At 41.0% G+C, this 26,127-nt stretch overlaps 1 protein-coding gene across 7 annotated transcripts in view; it reads left to right on the top strand.

The window, feature by feature from the left end:
* EIF4G3 (eukaryotic translation initiation factor 4 gamma, 3) overlaps positions 1–26,127 on the top strand; it is a 280,669-nt gene that overhangs the window by 17,871 nt on the left and 236,671 nt on the right. For 6 of the 7 annotated variants that reach the window (XM_014534335.1, XM_014534338.1, XM_014534336.1 and 3 more), the window contains exon 1: positions 24,063–24,142. The exons of the other annotated variant lie outside the window; for it this stretch is intronic. In XM_014534335.1, coding sequence (XP_014389821.1) covers positions 24,078–24,142 — 65 coding nt within the window. In that variant the 5' untranslated portion in view covers positions 24,063–24,077. Of the gene's footprint in view, positions 1–24,062; positions 24,143–26,127 lie in introns of those variants that run through there. 7 annotated transcript variants of the gene reach the window in all.

A 26,127-nucleotide genomic window follows, 5' to 3' on the forward strand; every position in this document is an offset into this window, starting at 1 on the left:
GGGTCCCACGGGATCAACAGGGCGGAGGAGGGAGCAGTTATGGCTGCTCTCAGTCCGTCCCCAGGGGCTCTGCCTCTCTGTCCCAGCAACGGCTGCAAACCTCAGAGGGACCGTAGCCAGACAGTCTTGCTTCTCCCGTTTGAGTCTGGGTCCCTAGAGACTCGCCCGGGTCTGGGGCTCAGAGTCTGAGGCTCCCTCCGGATTGAAACAGACAACCGCGCCCTCAGCCACCAGCCCGCGCCGCGCGCACTCCGCACCTTAGTATTTTACTTCAGCACTGCGCCTCCTCTGATTCTCGGTTCCTCCTAGTTGTAGAACTTCCACTCAGCCAGCCTTCCTGTGGTTCTGGATGATGTCCGTTCCGTCTTTTAGTTGTATTTTTGAAGTGGTTGTTCGAGGCAGCAAACTCCGGCGTTAACCTATGCCGCCATCTTGGTTTCCCCCCTAAAAGTTTTTCTTACATAATTGTCGTTATTCTCTGTTATTATACCAAAACTTGACAAGTGGTTTTTCTTAAAGGTAGTTTCAATTTGGAACCTGAAACCATATCCATGAACATTTCATGCACTTAATCTGTTGGTCTCTATTGCACTTTAAAAAAAAATTGAAGTATGATTGACTTATAACTGTTTCAGGTGTACACCGTGATTCAATATTTTTATATATTGGGAAAGGTTCACCACAGTGAGTCTAATTAACATCTGTCATTGTACATTACACCCCATGACTTATTTTATAAATGGAAGCTGTACCTTTTGACCATCTTTACCCATTTTGTATTACCCTCCCTCCCCCATGTGTTGAACTTTCAATGGATCTTTTACCTATGCATGTTTTCTAATATGACCCAGTCATTTGGAAATATGGTTCACTAAGTTATGCATATTTTTCACATGTTTATATATTTCAGTATACAATTATAAATTTAATATTATAAAGTTAATATCACTACTGATCTCATAAGAGAAAGTCTTTTGGGAAGTTCTTGAGCTCATGGTGATAGGTACTAGCTTAACCCTTTGAGTGCCAGCCAATATCCTAGGAACTATGCTAAAATTGCCAAGGCATTTTTGCTGATTTTACAGCAGTTTAGGAAAAAAATTATGAAAATTAGGCAGATTAATGCCAGTGGTCAATTTTAGAACTACAGACATTCGGCATCATAAGTAATCTGCACTTAGGTGCCATCTGTCAATAAAGAGTGAACTACTAGCATCTAATAGTGACACTGCAGGAGGAGAGCGATAGTGCTCCCGGCACTTTTGGCGAAAGACAGGAGGAGCACAATTGTGCTCCCGGGCACTCTAGGGGTTAACTGTGACTCGTGAAGGCTGGAAAGGTGATTGAAGTTGCATTTCTAGGAACTAGTCTTGGGTTAGAGGGAAATGGACTTAATTTTTATAAAGAAGCTCCATGTTGAAGGCCTTGAAAAGGGGGCATTTTATTGTTCTGCTTCATTTTTCTAGTGTTTGATTAATTCTAAGGGGGTACATAACCTGAAGTAGGTGGCCTTTTCAAATAAATTTATTAACCCAAAGAAATTTCTGTGATGGATTGTGTAGGTGTACTTTTGAGTATGGCTGTCCTTTCTAAGTGCTTGGCTCACTGTCATAGATCTAGGAGTCTCTAGAACTGCTTTCTGAGCCTTTTAATACACCCATCTTCCATTCTGAAGATCGCCTTCACAAATATCCTATTAGAGTGCTGGGTCAGTTTTTCCCCATGGAATTGCTTTCACTTCTTCCCCAGGCTTTGCTACTGTCTTCCTTTTTTTTTGAACTTACTGGTAAGTCTTTTACTAAACCATTATCAAGGGTAGACAGAGACTAAAATGAATCTCTTCTCCCAAGCGTGGTGGCTAAGACAGTTTGACCTAGGATTTTACTTCTCAGGCCTCTAGGCCAGTGGTCAGCAAACTGCGGCTCACGAGCCACATGCAGCTCTTTGGCCCCTTGAGTGTGGCTCTTCCTCAAAATACCACGTGCGGGCACGCACGTACAGTGCAGTTGAAACTTCGTGGCCCATGGGCAGAAGTCGGTTTTCGGCCTAGGCGAGTCTATTTTGAAGAAGTGGTGTTAGAAGAAGTGGGGGGTGTTGGTCGGTCGGGCGATGGGAGACGCGGCGTAGGCGGGCCGTGGGATACGCAGCACTGGGGAAGCGTGCGTGATTCATGCATGAGTTGAGTGAGCCAGTCAGTCAGCAGTCTCATTGTGCAGTGGTTAGTGCTAGTCGCGTCCTCAAATTGCGCGCGGGTGACAAAAGTACCTACTCGAAGCATAAAGTTACCTATATTTTTCCAACCAGCTGAAAATCCTACAGGTATTTTTGTCATTAATTTAAGAATTGTAATTATTTTGTGTTGGTGGCTTTATTATTATAAAATGAGGACGTTTTTAGCAAAGGCCAGCTTAGGAGTACCCTAATCTTACCTAATAATAGACAAATATGTAAAGTGACCATACCTTCACTACGCTAACCAGCTAATCAGAGCATGCAAATTAACCCAACAAAGATGGTGGTTAATTTGCATACATAGGCTCCAAGTGGCGGAGCGAAGCCTGATGGCCCCAGGGCCAGAGCAGCAAAGCCTAACGGCTCCGGGGCCAGCTCCAGCCGGAGCTCGGCCAGAGTGAAGGCCTGGTTCTCGGGTGCCAGAGGCAAACTGGTGCCAGCAGCCAAGGGAAGGGAAGGCCTATTGTACGAATCTCTTCATGCAACAGGCCTCTAGTTAAGTTAATAACAATGTACCTACCTATATAGTTTAAGTTTAAAAAATTAGACCCTCAAAAGAAATTTCAATCGTTTTATACTGTTGATATTTGGCTCTGTTGACTAATGAGTTTGCCGACCACTGCTCTAGGCAATGTAACAGAAACTAGACTGTTGTTATATTAAATTTTGTTAATATTCTAAGAGATTGCTTCAACATATATCCAAGGATATTTTGAAATCAGCTTTCTTTTTTTCTCTTATACCATCTGCTTTTACAGAATTGTACTTCAAAAGTTGGCATTCAAATAAAATTCTAATGGATGTCATGTTATCTGTATATATAAAAGGCTAATATGCTAAGTGTCCGACTGTCCAACCATTCGCTATGATGCACACTGACCACCAAGGGGCAGACGCTCAACGCAGGAGCTGTCGAGCTGCAGTGACTTGGCAGCAGCAGTTCTCAGGTGACACACCCTGAAACCTGAGAGGAAGGAGCCTGATTCCTTGCAGGGCCGCGCGATTCCACCTTCGGCTGTGGGTTATGTTGTTGCTGGGGCACTGTAGGTCCCGAATCAGGTTTACTGCACACTTGCGTTTGCGTTCCACACCCTGTATGACAGCAACTTTGCAAAGTGCCCTCTTGCACTCCGGGACCCCTCGGGAGATGTCAGAGGGCCAGTTTCGGCCCGATCCCTGCAGGCCAGGCCAAGGGATCCCACCTACCGGAGGGACCCCTCTCACTCTGCAGATGCTGGGGTAGGACCGCTGGAGGTTGGCTCCAGGGCATGTCCAGCCCGTCTCGCCCAGTCCCGCACCACCGGCCACCTTCTAATTAATTTCCTTTCAATGTGCACGAATCCGTGCACTGGGCCACTAGTCATTTATAATAGCAAACTTTTTGAAATATGCTAAAGGCCTAGTAATAGGGTTCTGGGAAATTATGGGCTGTATGTGCATTGAAGTACAATATAACCTTTTAAAAATGTTGCAAAACATTGACATTAAAAAAGTTCACATTTATTCTATGGAAACTAGTTAATAGCATGCATGATCAAATTTTGTTTTATTTATTTTTTAAAAATTTATTTTTATTGGTTTCAGAGAGGAAGGGAGAGGGGGAGAGGGATAGAAATATCAACGATGAGAGAGCATCACTAATCGGCTGCCTTCTGCACAGCCCCTACTGGGGTTTGAGCCCTCAACCCTGGCATGTGCCCTTGACTGGAATCAAATCTGGGACCTCTCAGTCACAGGCCGACGCTCTATCCACTGAGCCAAACCGGCTAGGGTGATCAAATTTTATTTTAAAAAATATGTAGAAAAAGTGCTTGGTTATACAGCAGTGTTCATAGGGTTATCACTGGTTGCTGGTGAGAATGGGTGATATTCTTTTTTTTTTTCTGTGCTGAGTGATTTTGTTTATTTACATTAACCATGTATCACTTTAATAATCAGAAAAATAAAGCTGTTTCTATTTTGTGAAATGAAACTATGCTGAAATGTGACTCTGCAAGTTCTTCATTCATCAAAGACAAATTTAAGTTATAGTCATTTTAAGAGAGTGAAGAGTTAAAATACATTTGTAAATTTTCAACGGAATCAAGGGAGAGGGCATTTTTTGGGGGTTAACTATTAGTTAAGTAAAAATTTAACTGATTATGAGTTAATCTTTGTTTTACTATTATGTCAATACTAGTGCCGAAATCCCCACATTTGTTTTCATGACACAGTTTAAAGTACTTTAAAATAAAAGTATTTTAAAAAAATAAAGCCTTATTTTTAAGGCTGTGGCAACATTTTTATGTTGCCTGTTGTTTTTACAGAGTTAACTTTTTAAAGTCCTTTGCCATCTTGTCCTTGCTGTCCTGGCTTTCAGCTGGGGCTGCAGCAGGGCTGAGCCAAAAATGGCTGCTGCTGCATCATGGGCGCATAGTATAGGACGGTCTGCTGTGGTTCCTGTGACAAAGCAGCAGGAGAAAACTGGGGAGCGTGCCTTGGGCCAGGATTCTCTTGTGGAAGAGTTACTGTATTGCAGATTCTCTGTTGGGATATTTAAGAATTGTGACTGAGTATTAGGATTTATAGGTTTAGCCAGGGAACCACCTATTCTCTGTAGGAGTAAAAAGTCTTAGCATATGCTGTCACTCACTGAGCAGGATTGGCTGTTTCTAGACAACAGCAAGGCTTACCTGTCTGTTTCAGTTGATAACAGAGAAGTAAGTGTCCAGCATGACAGTGATTTTGGGGTTAGCAGGTGAATTTACTGGAATGGGTAGCATTTTCGTCAGGGACAGAGTGGGGTAGTGTATAATGGAGGATTAAAAAGGTCTGCCCCTGTGTGCAGCTTGTGTGAGTAGTACTGTCACATGAAAAGTAAACCTAATGCTTTTAATATGTTAAGGTGAGAGATGGGGAGTAGTTCGAGTAGAGAATTGAAATTGTCCTATGTGCTGCTCAAGCTACTCCCTAGGGTGAATGCACTGCCATTTGGATGGGACATGTTTGTGCCTGAGTTTTTGTCCTGCCTGTGATTAGAGATGGTCATGATGTAGGAACACTAGGATATGCTGCGTAGCCACCAATAAGATATGGGATATCTGAATAGGCTATAACACTACTTCATTTCTCATTTAATGTGATGAAGAGAAAAGGCTTTCTGTTTAAAAAATAAATAAAAGGCTCCCTTTCCCAGAAAAGCCATATATGTGATCACTGTAAAAAAAACCCAAACATCTTTTTGTATGCATTTACAAATTGAGAGGGAGAGAGTAAAAGGAAGAGGATAAAGGAGAGGGAGGTAGGTGGAGATTTTTAGAGGATGAGCTTTGGAGCTAAGTGCTGGAAATGTGAAGTGTCATCTTGGGAGATTTAGAGTCCCATAGATCATAGTCCCGGCTCTCATGGCTGTGTACCTTGGGAAAGTGATTTAACCTTTTTTGTGGGCCAGTGTCCTCATGTATAGGAAGGGCTGCTTATAGACTAGTGCCTCGTGTTGTTTGAGGATTAAATGAGTCAGTACATATAAAGTACTTACCTGGCACTTTGTGTAGTAATAGCTGTTACTATTATTATTGTGTATTATTTATTTATTATTATTATTAAATATATATTTTTATTGATTTCAGAGAGGGAGGGAGAGAGTGATGGAAACATCAATGATGAGAGAGATTTATTGATTGGCTGCCTTCTACACGCCCCAGACTGGGGATTGAGTCCGCAACCCAGGCATGTGCCCTGACCAGGAATCGAACCCGGGACCCTTCAGTCCATAGACCAGTGCTCTATCCACTGAGCCAAACAGCTGGGGCTGTTGTGTATTTTTTAAAAGAACATAAGTGGGATTATACTTCACATGTTTAGTGACCACTTTTTCATGTATTATATAAATCTTTGCTATGTCAGTACATATGGACTGTCTATAGTTGTAACTTCATTTAACTCTTTTGCTATTGATGGATATTTGTGTAGTTTGCAGCGCTATTTTTTGTATTAAAATCTGTAGTGTACATCTTGGTATGAATGTGTATTTTTTTTATTATTATTATTTTTTAAAGTCCCCTACCGTCCATTTTCACACACCCAGCCATCTCTTTTTTATTTTATTGATTTTTTACAGAGAGGAAGGGAGAGAGATAGAGAGTTAGAAACATCGATAAGAGAGAATCATCGATCAGCTGCCTCCTGCACACCTCCTACTGGGGATGTGCCTGCAACCAAGGTACATGCCCTTGATTGGAATTGAACCTGGGACCCTTCAGTCTGCAGCTCTATCCACTGAGCCAAACCGGTATATTACCAGTATCTAATTAGTCAAATTGACAACTTAATGGACAGCCTTTTATCTGTTTTCTTTCCTATTACGAAGTTCACTTTTTTTTAAGTGAACTTTTAAAATTCAGCAGTTTATTGTGTGCAAAGCTTTGTGCTAGCCGTATGCAAATGAGTAAGTTATAGTTCTGCTTTTATTATTATTGAGGATTATTAGATTACTATAAGCCTCCTAATATTTTTAAAAAAATGATGTATGTTACAGAAATAAATGTGCGAACATAGTCTTTAGTGTATAATGAAAGGACTCCTTGGTTTTAATCTGAATTTTTTTTTACTAACTAGCATTTTACCAGACTCTGAGCCATGGCACTCAGAGGTATAAGCTTCTATCTTTTTTATTAAAATTTTTTTTCAATTACAGTGATATTCAATATTTTATATTAATTTTAGCTGTACAGCATAGTGGTTAAGTGGTTAGACAATTACATAATTTATGAAGCGATTGATTCCCCCCATAATTTTAGTACCCATCTGTCACCATAAATAGTTATTACAATATTATTGACTATACTAAGAGGCCCAGTGCACGAATTTGTACATGGGTGGGGTCCTGAGGGAAGGGGTCTGGGATGTGATTGGCCCTCCGGGCAGGCGTGGCACGCCCTTGCTGGGCCCAGGATCTGGATCTGTCCAGCTGACATTCATGCTGGTTGTCGGGAGCCACCTAGCGGCTGCTTTTATATCCTTCCTTGTCGAGCGTCTAGGGAGGGTAAGTGGCCGTGGTGCCCGAGGCCAACTTCCAGGAGGCTGGTGGTGCTGTCGGAATCGTGGGGGCAGCGCTGGTCCATTGGTGCCGGTATGTTGATGCCTGGCCTGTTCTCTGGAGATTAGACCTACAGGACTACTGAGGGAGTGAGAGGCTGCTGCTGGGCTGGTGGGCCGCTGTGACTGGTCAGTCAGCTGAACGGTGTTCCCGCTGTGGGAGCGCACTGACCACCGGGGGGCAACTCCTGCATTGAGCATCTGTCCCCTGGTGGTCAGTGCATTTCATAGCGACTGATTGACCGGTTGTTCGGTTGCTAAGGCTTTTATATATCTAGATTCCCTACACTGTACTTTACATCCTGGTGACTGTTTTGTAAACTACCAAATTTTATTTCTTAATCCTGTCACCTTTTTCATTTAGCCCACCAACTCCCCTCCCATCTGGCAACCCTCAGTTTGTTCTCTGTATCTGTGAGTCTGTTTCTGTTTTGTTTATTGTGTTCTTTGGATTCCACATATAAGTGAAATCATATGGTAATGTCTTTCTCTCTGTGACTTATTTCACTTAGCATAATACCCTCTAGGTCCAATCCATGTTGCCACAAGTGGTAACATTTCATTGTTTTTTTATGTCTGAGTAATAGTCCATTGTATATATATATATATATGCACCACATCATCTTTATCCAATTGTCTATTGATGGGCATTTGGGTTGCTTCCATGGCTTGGCTATCCTATATAATAAAGAGGTAATATGCTAATTGACCATCATGCCCTCACAAAGATGGTGGTGCCCACAGCCACAAGATGGCGGCACCCAGTCCCCTCAGCCCCGCTGGGGGGCGGGCCCGGCTGCACCGTGCACCTGCCACCAGAGTCCCCCGTCCCCTCAGCCCTGCCTGCCTCCGGAGTCCCCCAGTCTCCTCAGCCACACCAGGGGGGTGCTGCATGTCTTCTGCCGGAGTCCCCCAGTCCCCTTGGCTCCGCCGGGGGGGAGGGGGGGCGCCTGCCGCTGGAGTCCCCCAGTCCCCTCAGCCCCGCCGGCAGTGAATTTTCATGCGACCATTACCTTTTTAAAAAATCCTTACCCAAGGATATGATTATTTCTTTTAGATCATCTGTTCTCTGGGAGCAGGCCTAAGCCAGCAGGTGGGCATCCCCCAAGGGTCCCAGACTGTGAGAGGGCGCAGGCTGGGCTGAGGGACCCCCTGTGTGCATGAATTTTCATGCAACGGGCCTCTAGTTGTAAATAACGCTGCAATGAACATAGGGATGCATGCATATACTCTGTCAAATTAGTGTTTTGGATTTCTTTGGACATATATACCCAGAAGTGGAATAGCTGGGCCATAAGCCAGTTCCATTTTTAATTTTTTGAGGCATCTCCATACTGTTTTTCATAATAGATGCACCAGTTTGCAACTCCACCAACATTCTCACCAACACTTGTTTATTGATGATAGCCATTCTGACAGGTGTGAGGTGATAGCTCATTGTGGTTTTCATTTGCATTTCTCTATGATGATTAGTGATGTTGAGCATCAAACATCTTTTGAGCATGCCCTTTGTAGGTCAAGTGAACCTTGTGGTTCAAGAGGGCTGCTCAGGCTCCAGTGTAAGTTTGCATTCTAGTCAGCAGGAGAGGTAAGGGAGAGGACAAAGAGATGCTTCCTCTCTTAAAGGGCACATGGCAGAAGATTTATATGCCACTTTAGCTTTTATTGAGGAGAGAGAGGAGACAAAGAAATTGGGGGGCAACTAGCAGCCTCTGGCACATGGGACTTTTATGAGGATATGCCCAGCAGAATGATGAGTTTATAGTGGGTGCTTTGTCACTGGTAATTTATAATGTTTTAAAATTAAAACTTTAAGTACATTTTTCCCAGTTCTTTACTTTACTATATACACCCTGGAGCTTAAAGGAAGAGAGGGTGACAACTATTCCTGTTAAGACAAACAGCCTCTTTCTAAATTAGCTTTAATCTTTTCGAGCACACAGATAACTCAATGAGACAGTTAAACAGAAGTATGTTAAAACTAAAACAAAAGAAGTCTGTTATATATTTGCTAGCAGTTGAAAAGGAAGGTTGTGAATGAAGTAGGTTTCTTAAGTTGTAGGTTAGGCTAAATGCTTATAGCAGTCCACACACCCACATGTAAAATAATTTTAAACAGTGTGAGTCATAACCCAAATAACAATTATATTTTAATAGTATGTTATATTCAACTTTAAGGTACTCAGTAATTCATCAATAAAAATCTTTGTTAGATATGTCAAAGAATGTATAAATCCCTAGTAATGAACTCAGAAAATAATGGAAATGAATATAGGGTGAATCTTTATAAGATATTTTCAGATCTTTGCTCCCCTTACCTCCAAGTTCATTACTGTAAAATTAACTGGTATGTTTGCATTTTTATGTTAATACTTAAAAAAATTTTTTTTCAATATTTAACATATCTGATTAGATATGAATATTGGACTGAATTATAGAAATAAACATGATGGAAGATAAAAATGTATACAGGGAAAGAAAATATTTCTATAGTGCTTAATTTGTTTTCTTTCCTTTTTGTATTATCAAAATTCTTATATTATTTGACATATTGAAGAAGATTCAGCTCTAGATTTGGTATTTTCTGTTTTCATATTGGAGCAGATTTAAAAGCTTGTATCTTTAGTTACAAGAAATTAGATATATAAAAATCTCTACAAAGGAAAGATTTCTGCCCTTCGAAAAACAAAATTTAGTATTTACCTAAGAATTTGAGACTTGAGGACACCTCAAGCTACATAAGTATTATGTCAGAACAATATATTTGTCAGACTTTCTTTGTTTTAATAGCATCTTAGTGTTTACTACATTGTATTTGCTTTTGCTCATAGTGAAGTAATAATGATAGAACTTAAAATTATTCTTTTATTCAATGTTTTTATTTATAATTCATAAATAAAATCTCTTAAGAAGTAGAAATACGTACTCCTACTTTATTATTTTTTATTTTTAATCCTTGCCCAATGAGTGAGGACTTTTTTCCATTGATTTCTTTTTTTTTTTTAAATACTTTTTATTGATTTTTTACAGAGAGGAAGGGAGAGGGATAGAGAGTTAGAAACATCAACGAGAGAGAAACATCGATCAGCTGCCTTCCGCACGGCCCCTACTGGGGATGTGCCCGCAACCAAGGCACACGCCCTTGACCGGAATCGAACCTGGGACCCTTCAGTCCTCAGGCCGATGCTCTATCCACTGAACCAAACCGGTTATGGCTTCCATTGATTTCTTTAAAAATAATTTTATTTCAGAGAGGAAGGAAGAAGGAGAGAGAGAGAGAAACATCAATGATGAGAGAGAATCATTGATTGGCTGCCTCCTGCACACACCTACTGGGGATTGAGCCTGCAACCCGGGCATGTGCCCCTGACCGGAATTAAACCTGGGACCCTTCAGTCCGCAGGCCGAAGCTCTGTCCACTGTGCCAAATCAGGTAGGGCTGATTTTTTTCTTCTTTTAGAGAGTGTGGAAGGGGGGAGGGGGGAGGGGGTGAGTGACAGAGATAAACATGGATGTGAGAGAGACACATTGATTGGTTGCCTCCCACATGGGCCCCAATGGGAGATGGGGATCGAACCTACAACCCTGGTACCCTGCCCTTGACCAGGAATCGAACCCATGACCCTTGGGTGGGCAGGCTAATACTTGAGCATGCCAATCAGGATAAATACTACTTTAGTTTTAATTGAAATAACATTTTAGGAAGACAGAAGTGATTTTATTAAAGAAGAAATTATTTCTCTCTTTGTTTCACTTTCATTGTTTATGTTCTAACCTTGTCATTGGAATTATGTTTCCATTGAAAATAATTAGTAAATATTTCTGCTTTCAGTTTTAGTTGGCTATATTTGTGACTTAATTGAAATCTATTCTGACCAGTGAGAATAGACTATGGGAATAAATAATGTGATTATATTATGGAAAGAAAAAGTTATCTGCCAATGAAGCATTTTTAAGTAATAAATTAGGGTTTGTAAGGAAGAACTAAGAGTCTCCTACATAAGACAAAACTTTGGTATCTAACGTAGAGTTTCTTGACCTTTATTAGTGCTTATCATTCCCTTTTGAAAGTAGATTATTTTGGCCTAGGCAGAGTGGTTCAGTTGGTGGTTGTCCTGTGCTAGTTCAATTCCTGGTCAGAGCATATACCTGGGTTGCAGGTTTGATCCCTGGTCGGGGCATGTATGGAAGGCATCCAATCGATTTTCTCCCTCCCTCCCCCATTTTTCTCCCTCCCCCTCCCATTCTCCCTCTTCCTCCCCCTTTCTCTTTCTAAGCATGTCCTCGGATGAGGCTTAAAAATAAATAAATAAATAAATAAATAAATAAATAAATAAATAAAAAGTTTTTACAAAAGTAGATTATTTTGTCGGCTGATGTGGCTCAGTGGTTGAGCATCGACCTATGAACTAGTAGGTAATGGTTCAATTCCCAGCCAGGGCACATGCCTGGGTTGTGGGCTCGATCCCCAGTGTGGGGCATGCAGGAGGTAGCTGATCAATGATTCTCTGTCATCATTGATGTTTCTCTCTCTCCCTCTCCCTTCCTCTCTGAAATCAATAAAAATATATTTTTTAAAAAGTAGATTATTTTGATATGTTGGATAATATGCCATAATTCTGGGAAAAACATAAAACTTTCCTGGCTTTTTAGGCACCCCCCCCCCTTTTTTTTAACCTGCTTGGTCTGCTTCTGACATCTGTTCTTTTCTATGGGGTTACTTTACTTCTCTGTGCCTAGTTTCTTCCTCTGTAAAATTAATTATACTGAATTAACTCTAAAGCCCTTTTTAAAAAAATCCTCAGCTGAGGATAATTTCTCCATTGATTTCTAGAGAGAGTGGAAGGGAGGGAGGAAAGTGGAGAGAGAGATAAAGAGAAACATCGATGTGAGAGAGACACATCAATTGGTTGCCTCCCACGCATGCCCCTACTGGGGCTGGGGAGCCTGCCAAGGAGGTACTTGACTTTGACCAGGAATTGAACCTGTGACCCTTTGGTTTGCAGGCAGATGTTCTAACCACTGAGCAAACGCGACCAGGGCCGAAAGTCCTTTTTTTAAAAAAAAAAATATATTTTATTGATTTTTTTTTTACAGAGAGGAAGGGAGAGGGATAGAGAGGTAAAAACCTCAATGAGAGAGAAACATCGATCAGCTGCCTCCTGCACACCACCTACTGGGGATGTGCCCGCAACCAAGGTACATGCCCTTGACTGGAATCAACCCTGGGTCCCTTCAGTCCACAGCCGATGCTCTATCCACTGAGCCAAACCGGTTAGGGCCAAGGTCCTTTTTAAAAAATATATATATATTTTTACTGATTTCAGAGAGGAAGGGAGAAGGAGAGAAAGATAGATATATCAGTGATGAGAGAGAATCATTGATCAGCTGCCTCCTGCATATCCCACACTGGGGATTGAGCCTGCAACCCAGGCATGTGCCCTGACTGGGAATTGAACTGTGACCTCCTGGTTCATAGGTCAATGCTCAACCACTGAGCCATGCCAGCTGGGTCCAAAGTCCTTTTTGACCTTTTTATTCTATTAGCATGATTAGGGCAGGCACAGTCTCATATTTATATTTTTTAAATCTTTCTAGAAATAGGCAGCAGCCCTTTTTGTTATTAACAGCTTTCTTTTAGGCACATTAGGAAATTATGTGGGGGAAAACCTTAGCAATAAAGAATTATCAGATAAGTTTGAAATATAATTCGTATGAGAGACTGTAGAAGAACTTCTTTCCTCTGATTGTATTGGGGTATTATTGGGATTGGTGTACATTAAAAAACATTTTTTCTTCCAACCTTTTCTTTCTCAGGATAATAATTCTGTTAGGAAAATATATGAATTAGACTATTCATGTGCTTCCAGCAAGGGACACTCCAGACAAGCAGTGTCCAGTAGAACTTTCTGTGATGATGAAAACTTTCTCTCGTTACACTGTCCCATGTGCCAGCCACTAGCCATGCGTGGCAGTGAGCTCTTTATTTACTTATTTTTCTCTAAGTTTTTATTGATTTTTTTTCGAGAGAGAAAGGGAGAGGGAGAGATAGAAATATCTATGAGAGAGAAACATCAACATTGATTGGCTGCCTCCTGCATGTGCCCTGACCAGGAGTGAACCAGTGACCTCTCAGTGCAGTGATGGCGAACTCATTTTTTTGGTTGATTTTTCTTTGTTAAATGGCATTTAAATATATGAAATGAATATCAGAAATATCAATCTTTGTTTTACTATGGTTGCAAATATCAAAAAATTTCTATATGTGACACGGCACCAGAGTTAAGTTAGGGTTTTTCAAAATGCTGACACACCGAGCTCAAAAGGTTCACCATCACTGTCTTAGTGCATGGGTCGACATTCAATCACTGAGCCACACTGACCAGGCAGCAGTGAGCACTTTAAATGTGGTGAGATAGATTGAGGAACTGAATTGTTATATTTTATTTAATTTTTTATGTGCCCCTTTTTCTCCCATTGACTCCTTCTAGCGCACCCTCCTCCTCCTCCCAGGTCTTCACCACCCTGTTGTCTGTGTCCATGTGTTATGCATATATGCATACAAGTTTTTTGGTTGATCTCTTCTCACCCACTCACCCCTGCCTTCCCTCTGAGATTCCACAGTCTGTTCCATGCTTCTGTGTCTCTGGATCTATTTTGTTCATCAGTTTATTATTAGATTCCACATATGTGTGAGATCTTATGATACATGTCTTTCTCTGACTGGCTTATTTTGCTTAGCATAACAGCAAATGTGTATACACCCTGCAAAGATCTTTGACAGTAATAACTGCCCCCGGCCAGCCCTGCCCCTGTTCGGCTCCCTCCACCCGTGCTGGCCCTGCCCCTGATCGCCCTCCCAAACCCGGGACACTACCTGTGCACAAATTCATACACTGGGCCACTAGTATGGTAATAATAACTTTGTGGAAAAATAATTCAGGATTCATAGTTATAGAGTGGTTACTTTACATAGTGTGGTCAAGGAAGCCTTTTTTTATATAAGGGGAAATTTGAACAGAGATTGTAGAAAATGGAGCATTAAGTTGTGGTGTCACCTTACCAGTTCTGTGCTGGTGGCTGGTCCTGCCCCAGCACCTTCTGGGACCTCCGGGTCCTTGACTAGTGCAGGAAAGACTTCAAGAATGAGTCTGAATCTGGCTGGTGTGGGTCAGTGGTTGACCGTCAACCTATGAACCAGGAGGTCACGGTTCTATTCTGGGTTGGGGCACATGCCTGGGTTTTTTTCTTGATCCTTAGTGAGGAGTGTGCAAGGGGATGGTTCGTTCTCTCTCTCTCTCTCTCTCTCTCTCTCTCTCTGTCTCTCTTTGTCTCTCCCCCCTGCCCCTTTGTAAAAAAAGAATGAGTACAAGTGAGAGTGAAAGCAAGTTTTATTCAGGTAGAGACATAAAGAGCTAGGACTTGCTGCTGTGAAGGAATCAAAAGCACATGTCCAGTGAGTCTGAGTTGGACAGAGTCCAACTTACAAGTGAGTTGTGCTCAGTGTTCAGTAGTTGTTGCGATTTTACTATGTGTTTTCAGTTATTGAACTTAGTGGCACAAAATTCTGACTCCACCTTTTGGTTGGAAGGGAGTCTTGTTTCTAATATGGTCTGTTGCAGAAATGTTGTTGCATTCATCCCCCTCAGCCTCCCTTCTACTTGTTTTGTCCACTTTCATTATAATCTCTCTATATAAAAGCCTAAGCGATCGGCCGACCGGCCAGGAGCTATCACGCGCACTGACCACCAGGGGGCAGACGCTCAACACAGAAGCTGCTGAGCTGCAGTCACTTGGCAGCAGTGGTTCTTGGGTGACGCATCCAGAGCCAGAGAGGAGGGAGCCTGATTCCGGGGTGCGTCACCTGAGAACTGCCCTCTCGGAATCTGGGACCCCTTGGGGGATGTTGGAGAGCCAGTTTTGGCCTGATCTGTGCAGGCCAGGTCGAGGGACCCCACTGGTGCACGAATCCATGCACTGGGCCTCTAGTGTTGGTATATTGAGCTTTGGGGGTTGTTCTCTGATCAGTTTTTCCTCCATCTTGGGTTGATCTGGTTTCAGCTTGTCTTTGTTGTTGTTCACTTCTGCCAACCGCGTTAGAGGTTTCCTGCCATAAACTGTTTCCCTTTGATCATGCGTGATGGTGGTGGCGGTGGTGGTGGCGGTGGCGGTGGCGGTGGCGGCAGCTCTGGTGAGAGGACCTAGTGGCTGATGGCCTGGATGGCCTTCTACTTCTTCATTCCATTTGTTGGGAGCATTCCCTAACTTCTTTCTACCCTGCCTCATGGGGATATCTGCATACCTGTGGGTAGAGTGTCAGAGGCAGAGAAAACAGTAGGTACAAGATCCTTTTTAGGACTATATTTTGTTAGCAGGCCAAAATGAATGCATTTTATCCTTATTTTAAGAAGGACTGTACAGAAAAATTTTAAAGTTAACATACTGAGATTTCAGCTGATGTTGGTTGTGACAGCTTGAGAACATTTCAGAATTCTGCCAAGAATCTTGTCCTCCTGTAGGCACACAAGCCTTCTTGTCTGTACATGCTTCAGTGACTTGGCCTTCTGTAGAAGCAGAATAAAGCCTATCCTTTAAATTTACACAGTTAAGTATGAATGAAGCTATTAGTGCCTATGTAGCAAGCAATAGCACATCTTTAATAAAGGTTCTTAGATAGCAGGTTGAGTGTTTCCCAAATGAAATACATTTGTTGAAAGCTCTGAAATACACCTTGAATTTGAGGAAGAGATATGTAATATTTGAGATATTTGAGGAAGAGAACATAGTATATTTCCAATTCTTGAATTGATCTCTAGACTATCAGAAAGCTAACTATTATACCACAACATTTCATTGTATTGTCACGGAATGCATACTCTTTGTCATCATTGGAATTATACCATTGAATAGTATATCTATTTTTTTTTCATGGGACTTTAAAAAAATATTTTTATTGATTTCAGAGAGAGGAAGGAAGAGAGAGAGACATCAATGATGAGAGAGAATCATTGATCGGCTGCCTCCTGCCAGGAGATCGAGCTCATAATCTGGGCATGTGCCCTGACTGGGAATCCAACTGTGACCTCCTGGTTCATGGGTCGATGCTTAACCACTGACCCACACCAGCCAGACTTTTTTGTGGCAGAATTTTTCTTGATTATAATCTAGAAATGAAGTTTTTATGCAGCTAACTTTGTTTTCTGCTGTTTAAAGGTAAAAAATTGTCAAATTTGTCCCTCATCCCTTTATTTTTAGTTTAGTGACAGTAAGTTTTAAGCAAAATTTTTGGCTTAAATGCTCTGATCTACTTCAGTTTAGGTACTGAAGGCATCAGTCCCTTCTTTTTCATTGACTCTTCACTCCCCTCCTCACCCCTCCGCCACAGGTTTCTTGTCTTAAGTCCACCACTGTCTCAGAGTTGTGATCTAGGGGCAGATAAAAAGAATTATAGCAGATATATTGAGATTAGATAAATGTCTTACAATCTTCAGGTATTTTCATAATTTATCATTAAAAGAGAAAGAGGACATCATGAAGACATCTCATAAGAATAAAAGCCTGGCCATCAAATGGAATAACAGTTTCTAGAGGATTGGATTATATTACTCTTATATTTACACTAGAGCCCCGGTGCATGAAATTTGTGCACGGGGGTCGGGGGTGGGAGGGGAGCAGGCGGCCCTCAGCCCAGCCTGCACCCTCTCGCAGTCTGGAAGCTCTTGGGGGACATCCTTAGAGCCTGGCTTCTGGCTGAGTGGCGCTTCCCCTGTGGGAGTGCACTGACCACCAGGGGGCAGTTCCTGCATTGAGCGTCTGCTCCCTGGTGGTCAGTGCGCATCATAGTGACTGGTCATTCCACTGTTTGGTAAATTTGCATATTAGCCTTTTATTATATAGGGTTTATCGTTCCAACTGTGCAGTTTCACCTTTATACATGATTTTGGCTTGTAAATCTCTAGCCTTCAAAATCATCATGATGTAGGTCTTGCCCAAGTCTGAACTTGTAGTTGATGGAAACAGCATTGCTACCAGTTTAAGTGCAATTACAAATCATTCACAAGTGTAATGTAAACTGGCAAATTTAGCCCCCAGATGATGTGTTAAATGCCCTGGAAAAAAGTTTTTCACACATTTAAATTGTGTTGTTTTCTTACATGAAAGTGCTTGATTTTATTGACCTGGACTATAGTAATTCAGTCACCACTGAGTTTGAATTAGCCCAAACTGAAAAAAATCTAGTGTTTGATCTATCAAGAAATTTGTTCTCTATCTGGGTACTAACTGCTGAAAGTATTGAAACATCAAGTATGTGAAAACATATTAAGTATGATTTAATAAGTAGCAAATTTAATTTTGTAACTCATTTTCTAATTTATGATATTTCAAAAAATGACATTTTCTTCTCTCACCTTGTACTTCATAATTGATAATAAATCAACAGAAAAGTAAGTTACATGTTTTGAATTAGTCATTGTTTTTCAGTATATGGGAGGATAGAAATTATTTGGCTTCTTAAAAATATTTACATGATTTTCTTTTTATTAGTTACAATTTATTCTTTGGTATATAGGAGTTTTTATATAATGTAGTGGAAGAGGTATTATATTGAAAGCTCATTTATCCTTTCAAATTGAAATAATAGCTTTGTTAAGCTATTAACAGTTCTTTCTTTTTTTTATTATTTTATTTTTTAAAATCTTTATTGTTCAGATTATTACAGTTGTTCCTCTTTTTTCCCCCCACAGCTCCCCTCCACCTGGTTCCCACCCCACCCTCTGTCCTTACCCCCCTCACTGTCCTCATCCATAGGTGTACGATTTTTGTCCAGTCTCTTCCCACACCCCCACACCCCTTTCCCCCCAAGAATTGTCAGTCCACTCCCTTTCTATGCCCCTGATTCTATTATATTCACCAGTTTACTCTGTTCATCAGATTTTTTATTCACTTGATTTTTAGATTCACTTGTTGATAGATATGTATCTGTTGTTCATAATTTTTATCTTTACCTTTTTCTTCTTCTTCCTCTTCTTAAAGGATACCTTTCAGCATTTCATATAATACTGGTTTGGTGGTGATGAACTCCTTTAGCTTTTTCTTATCTGTGAAGCTCTTTATCTGACCTTCAATTCTGAATGATAGCTTTGCTGGATAAAGTAATCTTGGTTGTAGGTTCTTGCTATTCATCACTTTGAATATTTCTTGCCACTCTCTTCTGGCCTGCATGGTTTCTGTTGAGAAATCAGCTGACAGTCGTATGGGTACTCCCTTATAGGTAACTGACTTTTTTTCTCTTGCTGCTTTTAAGATTCTCTCTTTGTCTTTTGCTCTTGGCATTTTAATTATGATGTGTCTTGGTGTGGTCCTCTTTGGATTCCTTTTGTTTGGGGTTCTCTGCACTTCCTGGACTTGGAAGTCTATTTCTTTCACCAGGTAGGGGAAGTTTTCTGTCATTATTTCTTCAAATAGGTTTTCAATATCTTGCCCTCTCTCTTCTTCTGGTACCCCTATAATTCTGATGTTGGTACGCTTGAAGTTGTCCCAGAGGCTCCTTACACTATCTTCGTATTTTTGGATTCTTTTTTCATTTTGCTTTTCCGGTTGGGTGTTTTTTGCTTCTTCGTATTTCAAATCTTTGACTTGATTCTTGCGATCCTCTGGTCTGCTGTTGGGAGTCTGTATAATATTCTTTATTTCAGTCAGTGTATGCTTAATTTCTAGTTGGTCCTTTATCACAACATCGAGGGTCTCACTAGATTTCTTAAGGATCTCAATACATTTATCGGCGGTTTCCATAAAATTCTTGAAAAATCTTAGAACCGTGGTTTTGAACTCTATATCCAGTCGTTTGCTGTCCTCCATTTCTGTCATTTGTGACCTGTTTCTTTGTCTTCGCATTTTGTCTGCTTCCCTGTGTTGGTAGAGTGGTTTTGTGTGCTAGGTGTCCTACAGGGCCCAGTGGCTCAGCCTCCCCAGTTACCTGAGGTGGACACTCTTGGTGCACCCCCTTGTGGGCTTTGTGCACAGTCTTGTTGTAGTTATGCCTTGATTGTTTTAGGTGTCACTGGGAGGAATTGACCTCCAGGCCAATTGGCAGTGAGAATCAGCTGTGTCTGCAGTGGGAGAACTTCTGTGCTGAAGACACCCTTCTGGGGCAAGACTTGCTTCAGTGGGGCTTTGGTGCTCACTGAGTCTGCCCCCTGAGTGTGTTCCTTATGAATCTGAGGAGTTGTAATCTGGGTGGTCCCACTCTGACCACTGGGTACACTGGCTCTTGGATCTAAGGAGGTGCTAATTAAGCCTCTTCCTGAGGTTACCCAGCAGGAGCTATGAAGAGATATGCAGATTCCCCTTCCTTTTTTGGGGGTTTGGGGGTGCCCAGATGAGGCCCAGCTGAGAAGCAATGCAAGCTGCTGTGGGGCCTTGGGCCTTCTCTTGAAGTTCTAGGCCCCGGGTCTCAGTGTCCCCTGGTAGTCGCTGCAAGCACCTCTAAGAGAAATCTGCCCTGGAGTTCGGCCTGATGCCATACAGTCCAGTTTCTCCCTGTATGAGTCTGGGTCCCCAGAGACTCCCCCGGAACTGTAGTTCAGAGCAGTCGGAACTGTAGTTCAGAGCAGTCGGGAGCTTGTGTCTCCCTCCCGATTCAAAAAGACAGCCGCGTCCTCAGGTGCCCCTTTCCGCGTCCGCTTCTGTACCTCTGCACTTTACTTCCGCACCTCCTCTGAGTCTCAGTGTGCTTTTCTTTTTCCTTCTAGTTGTAGAATTTCCACTCAGACAGCCTTCCTGTGGTTCTGGGTGATGTCCGTTTTGTCTTTTAGTTGTATTTTTGAAGTGGTTGTGCAAGGCAGCAATTTCAGGTGTTTACCTATGCTGCCATCTTGGTTTCTCTCTCCTTCTCTCCAGTTCTTAATTGTTTATAAATATATACATTTATTCCAGGAGGGAAATAGAGGATGATGGCCACAGATTTCATTGGAATAGAGGTCAGGTGACCTGGGTTGAATCTCTGCTCTCTCACTAGCTGTGTGATATTAGGAAAGCCACCTAACCTTTCTGTTCCTCAGCTTCCTAATCTATAGAATGAATTTAATAATAGCACCTATTTCACACGTTGTTTTGAGTCTTTTTTTTTTTAAATGATTTTAGAGAGAGGGGAAGAGGGGGGAGAGAAACATTGATTTATTGTTCCACTTATTTATGCCTTCAGTGGTTGCTTCTTGTGTATGCTCTGACCAGGGATTGATCCCGAAACCTTGGCATATTGGGACGATGCTCTAACCAACTAAGCTATCAGGCCGGAGCTTGTTTTGAATCTTAAATGATAAGTGCATATATGTGCTTAGCATTCGTCAACAGAGTGCTCAATAGTGTCTGCTATTAGTGTTGTGTTTAACTTTATTATCTTTCCTCCAATACCCTGCCACTGCTGAGAGGCTCCTTTTCAAAATGCTGCACTTCTCTCTCCCCTTACCTTGAGCACTCCACTTCATCCCAGGAGCATATTGTGGTATAGAAATTAGTCTTTGGTTTTTATAGTATAGGCGTTCATTTTGAGCTTCAAATTTTTGAATGTCATACCCCCCCTTCCCTCACCCCCTTTTATTCTCCTCACTTAATTCTTAGCTGGGGTATTGTAGTAGGACTTTGAAGTGATGGAGTAGTTATCAGTGATCACTTAAGTACAGTATTAGGAATTTCTAGAAGATCCCTGGGACTAATACAGTAGTTCCCCCTTATCTGCAGGGCATATTATTTAAGACCCCGAGTGGATGCCTGAAACCGCGGGTAGTACCAGACCACACACACAATGTTTGTTTTATACATACATTCCTATGATAAAGTTTAATTTATATATTAGACATAGTAAGAGATGAACAACAATAATAATAAAATAGAACAATTATAATAGACTAATAAAAGTTAATTTAATGTGGCATTATTAAGTCAAATATGGGTTACTTAAACACAAGCATTATGATACTGTGATCTGATAACAGAGATGCTCCTGAGCGATTAACGGGCAGATAGTGTATACAGAGTGGATATGTTGGACGGAAGGTATGATTTACATTTCAGGTTGAATGGAGTGGGGTAGCATGAGATTTCACCATGCTATGCAGAACATTGTGCAATTTAAAACTTATGAATTGTTTATTTCTGGAATTTTCCATTTTTGGACCGCGATTGACGTGGGTAACTGAAACCACAGAAAATGAAACCGTGGATAAGGGTGACTACTGTGTTTTGAAAATCAACTTAGGTTATTGTCTTCTCTCTATGCATTAGGGAGGAGCACATGGGGGAAGTGAAATATGGTTCTTTTAATGTAAACAAAACATATGTACATTATATTATTTAGCAGTTTTCATAAATGCAGTTGATCTTTTTTAAAAATATTTTTATTGATTTCAGTGAGGAAGGGAGAGAGAGAGAGAGATAGAAATATCAATGATGAGAGGGAATCATTGATCGGCTGTCTCCTGCATGTCCCCTACTGGAGATCGAGCCCGAAACCCAGGCATGTGCACTTGACTGGAATTGAACCCAGAACCCTTCAGTCTGCAGGCCAACACTCTATCCACTGAGCCAAACCAGCTAGAGCAAATGCAGTTGATCTTAGAAAAGGGAACTTGAAGGTAGAGTAGTCATAAAATACTTTGTCAAAGAAGAAGGATTTAAACTTGGACTCGAGGAATGGTTAATATTTGGTTGAGTATGGAGGAGCTAGATCAGTGGTTCTCAACCTCTGGCCCTTTAAATACAGTTCTTCATGTTGTGACCCAACCATAAAATTATTTTCGTTGCTACTTCATAACTGTAATGTTGCTACTGTTATGAATCGTAATGTAAATATGTGATATGCAGGATGGTCTTAGGCGACCCCTGTGAAAGGGTCGTTCGACTGCCAAAGGGGTCGCGACCCACAGGTTGAGAACCGCTGAGTTAGATGATGATGGTGAGGCAAAGGTTTAGAAGAGAATATGGTATAGAGAACACTGAAGGAATAACAGTTAACTGCCTCCCTCCTACCCCAAAACTAATATTTATTAAGCACTGATTATGCCAGCTACTGTGTAAGGGATTAACTCATTTAATCATCACAACTCCATTTCTAAACACATGAGGTTTAGAAATTTGATCAGGGTGGCCAAGTGGTAGAGCCATAATGCTGCTGCTGCCGTCTAATTTTGTTACAATGGAAGAATTGTATTTGTGGATAGATAAAAGTTTATCTATTGCTGGTAATACTCTAAAACAATCATAAGTGAACATCACAGTAAATTTCACATTCTGAAAACACTAATATGACATATTAAGCTATATGATGATGGTGAGGCAAAGGTATAATAGACTATTACCAGAACCTCAGAAGACCCCTTGGGTCCTTTCAAGTCAGTGTCTGTTCCCACTGACCTATTTTGAACAACATAGATTATTTTTTGTCAGTTTTTGAACTTTATTTATTTATTATTTATCCTCACCCGAGGATATTTTTTCCATTACTTTTAGAGAGAGTAGGAGGAAGAGGATACATGCCCTTGACCGGGAATCGAACCTGAGACCCTTCAGGTTCTAACCATCGAGCAACCCGGCCAGGGCAGTTTTTGAACTTTATATGAATGCAATCACACATAATTACCTTTTTAAAAAATAAAACATTGTGAGATTCATACCAGTTGTATATAGTTCTAGTTCATTCATTCTTTTATTGCTATAATGTTGTTTTTAATTAATTGAGCCACCCACCCTTTTTTTTTTTTGCTTAATCCTCACTTGAGAATATTTTTCCATTGATTTGGAGAGTAGAAGAGAGAGGGAAAGACAGAGAAACATCGATGTGAGAGAAACATCGATTGGTTGCCTCCTGCACAAGCCCTGACCAAGGCTCGGGCCGGGGAGGAGCCTACAACCAAGGTATGCCCTTGACCAGAATAGAACCTGGGACCCTTTGGTCCGCAGGCCCACGCTCTATCCACTGAGCCACACCGGCTAGGGCTAATTGGACCTTTAAAAAAACAAAGTTGAAAGTTTTTGTAGCATAATAGAAATACAAATGTTCTTAAACTTCTTTTTTAGAGAAACACATTGAAAGGGTCTCTGAATGTTCTATGCTTATATAATTAAAAAATAATTTATGGAAGCAAAATATTACTTTAAAGGGCAAATTTTTTTGAGTTTATTGTTGACATAATCTGAAGTATCCATCTTTAAAAAATTCCACTCATACAATTGTGGTCAGTATCTACAAAATAAGTTGTCTTATTTTTCTCTTCAAATACAAGCAATAGACAATTTTTTAAAAAAGTATATTTTATGGATTTTTTACAGAGAGGAAGGGAGAGGGATAGAGAGTTAGAAACATCGATCAGCTGCCTCCTGCACACTCCCCACCCGGGGTGTGCCCGCAACCAAGGTACATGCCCTTGACCGGAATCGAACCTGGGACCCTTGAGTCCGCAGGCCGACACTCTATCCGTTGAGCCAAACCAGTTAGGGCCAGTAGACAATTTTATGACGCTGGAAGATGAAGCACTTCTTGAAGTAGTACAGGGCAGTACGTAGATTCAGTAGTGTTTTATTCTGAGAGGAAAATCTTGACTAAGATTTAAATTGACTTCATCTTCAGCCAGAGAATACTGAAATGGCGATTTTATGTTATTATGAGTGAATGATTCTTAATTAGCTTGGTTTAGGTTCCACAGACTGCATATTTTAAAATGTGTATATTTTTTCACCACAGATGTGTGTGGGGGGTGCCAAACTTTAGAGCAATGGAGTTGATGCCTTTGGTGATCTTGGCTAAAAAAATGAAAAGTGAGAATAACTATATATGGAAGTATGTACACATTATTATTATTATTATTTTTAAAATGTGTGTGGCTGGGAAATCAATGGTAGAGAGCACAGCAAAGGAAAGGAAACTTTGCAAAATCTCCCTCTCCTCTGTTTTCTATGTTAAGACATTTTACATATACTTCAAGCTTTTAGTTTCCTCTCTGTCGTTCTTCCTCTATTTTTTAACTAGCACAGATAATTTCACTGACTTAGCTGAGAAGAGCATTGGGAATGTAAGATGACTCTGATGCAATTCTGGATGGATTACAAACATCTATGACTGCATCCAGAACCTTGCTTGAGCTTGGGGTGATGTCACCAAGGAATGTATGAATGGCATCTGACAAAATATACTCAGGAGGTTTGTCTGTAACTTCAAAGGATTTTCTGAGGATAAAGGAGGTTGCAAAAATCTAAAAGTTTAAAAAGTAAATAAATAAGTAAATAAAAAAATTTTAAATAGAAAAAAGCTTATAGAATAAGGATATAAAGAAAATATTTTTATACAGCTGTACATTGTGTTTGTGTTTTAAACTAAGTATTATCAAAATAGTCAAACCCTGGCTGGTGTGGCTCGATTGGGCGTCATCCCATGCACCAAAAGGTTGCTGGGTCAATTCTCTGTCAGGGCACATGTTAGGGTTGTGAGCTTGATCCTGGTGGGGGATGTGCGGGAGGCAGCTTATCAATATTTCTCTCGCATTGATGTTTCTATTTCTTCCTCTCCCTTCCTTTCTAAAAGAAATCAACAAAAACATATTTTAAAAAAATCCTCAAAGAGGCAATCATGATTTGTGCATTAAAAAATATTTAATAGAGTATATAACTTGTCAAAAGTGACAATGTGATTTTCTAGTATGTATATTTTAATTGGATCCATTGTGTGAAATTAAATGCTAAAAATGAACTTTAAAGGTGGAATATTAGACCAAATAGTTTTGTTAACACTTGGCACATTTATTCTTTCTATTTTATAACTTTTCTCTATGTAACAATCCTCATCATCATGTTTATAGAATTGTGAATGAGTCAGATTTAGAAATTTCATTTTCCTTTTTTAAACCTATAATTACCTGATATTTTTTTTATTATTTTAGAAAAACCACAATGATTAATTTTAGAAGCAGTTTTTAAGAATTGTTAAAAATGACACTGCAGCCGAAACCGGTTTGGCTCAGTGGATAGAGCGTCGGCCTGCGGACTGAAGGGTCCCAGGTTTGATTCCGGTCAAGGGCATGTACCTGGGTTGCGGGCACATCCCCAGTAGGAGACGTGCAGGAGGCGGCTGATCGATGTTTCTCTCTCATCGATGTTTCTAACTCTCTATCTCTCTCCCTTCCTCTCTGTAAAAAATTAATAAAATATATTAAAAAAAATGACACTGCATTGTAGAAAGTTTCTGGAAAGATACATAAAGTTGGCAGTGGTTACCTTTAGGAGAGAAAGATTGGATGGAAGGTACTACCTTACATCCTTCTGTACTGGTACTTTCTACTTTATATCTATCCTCTGTATCATGTAAATTTTTTTAATAGTCATCTTAAAAAATAGTTATAGTTAATAGCACAGGACATATACAGATCTACAGGCTGTGTTTATAGCTGTAGCTTTCCTTGTCCTGTTTTAAAAGTATATAATACTAGAGGCCTGGTGCATGAAATTCGTGCACGGGTGGGGTCCCTAGGCCTAGCCAGCTATCAGGGCCTATTGGGGCCGTCTCGCTCAGTCCCGATCTTCAGCCAGCTGCCAGAGCTGCCAGCTGCTGGCCAGAGCCTGAGGGCCTGCCGGCTGCTGGACGGGGCTGAAGGGATGCGGGGAGGGACCGCGGGAGATTTGCCCTCCCAGGGGAGGGACCAGGGGAGGTTGGCTGGCTGTGGGAGGTTGGCTGTGGTCAGTGTGTAGTATAGCAACTGGTCGACCAGTCGTTCGCTAAGCGTAACGGTCGCTTAGGCTTTTATATATATACTAGAGGCCCGGTGCACAAAA

This window comes from Myotis brandtii, unplaced genomic scaffold (assembly GCF_000412655.1).
Source record: "Myotis brandtii unplaced genomic scaffold, ASM41265v1 scaffold129, whole genome shotgun sequence".
Taxonomy (NCBI): domain Eukaryota; kingdom Metazoa; phylum Chordata; class Mammalia; order Chiroptera; family Vespertilionidae; genus Myotis; species Myotis brandtii.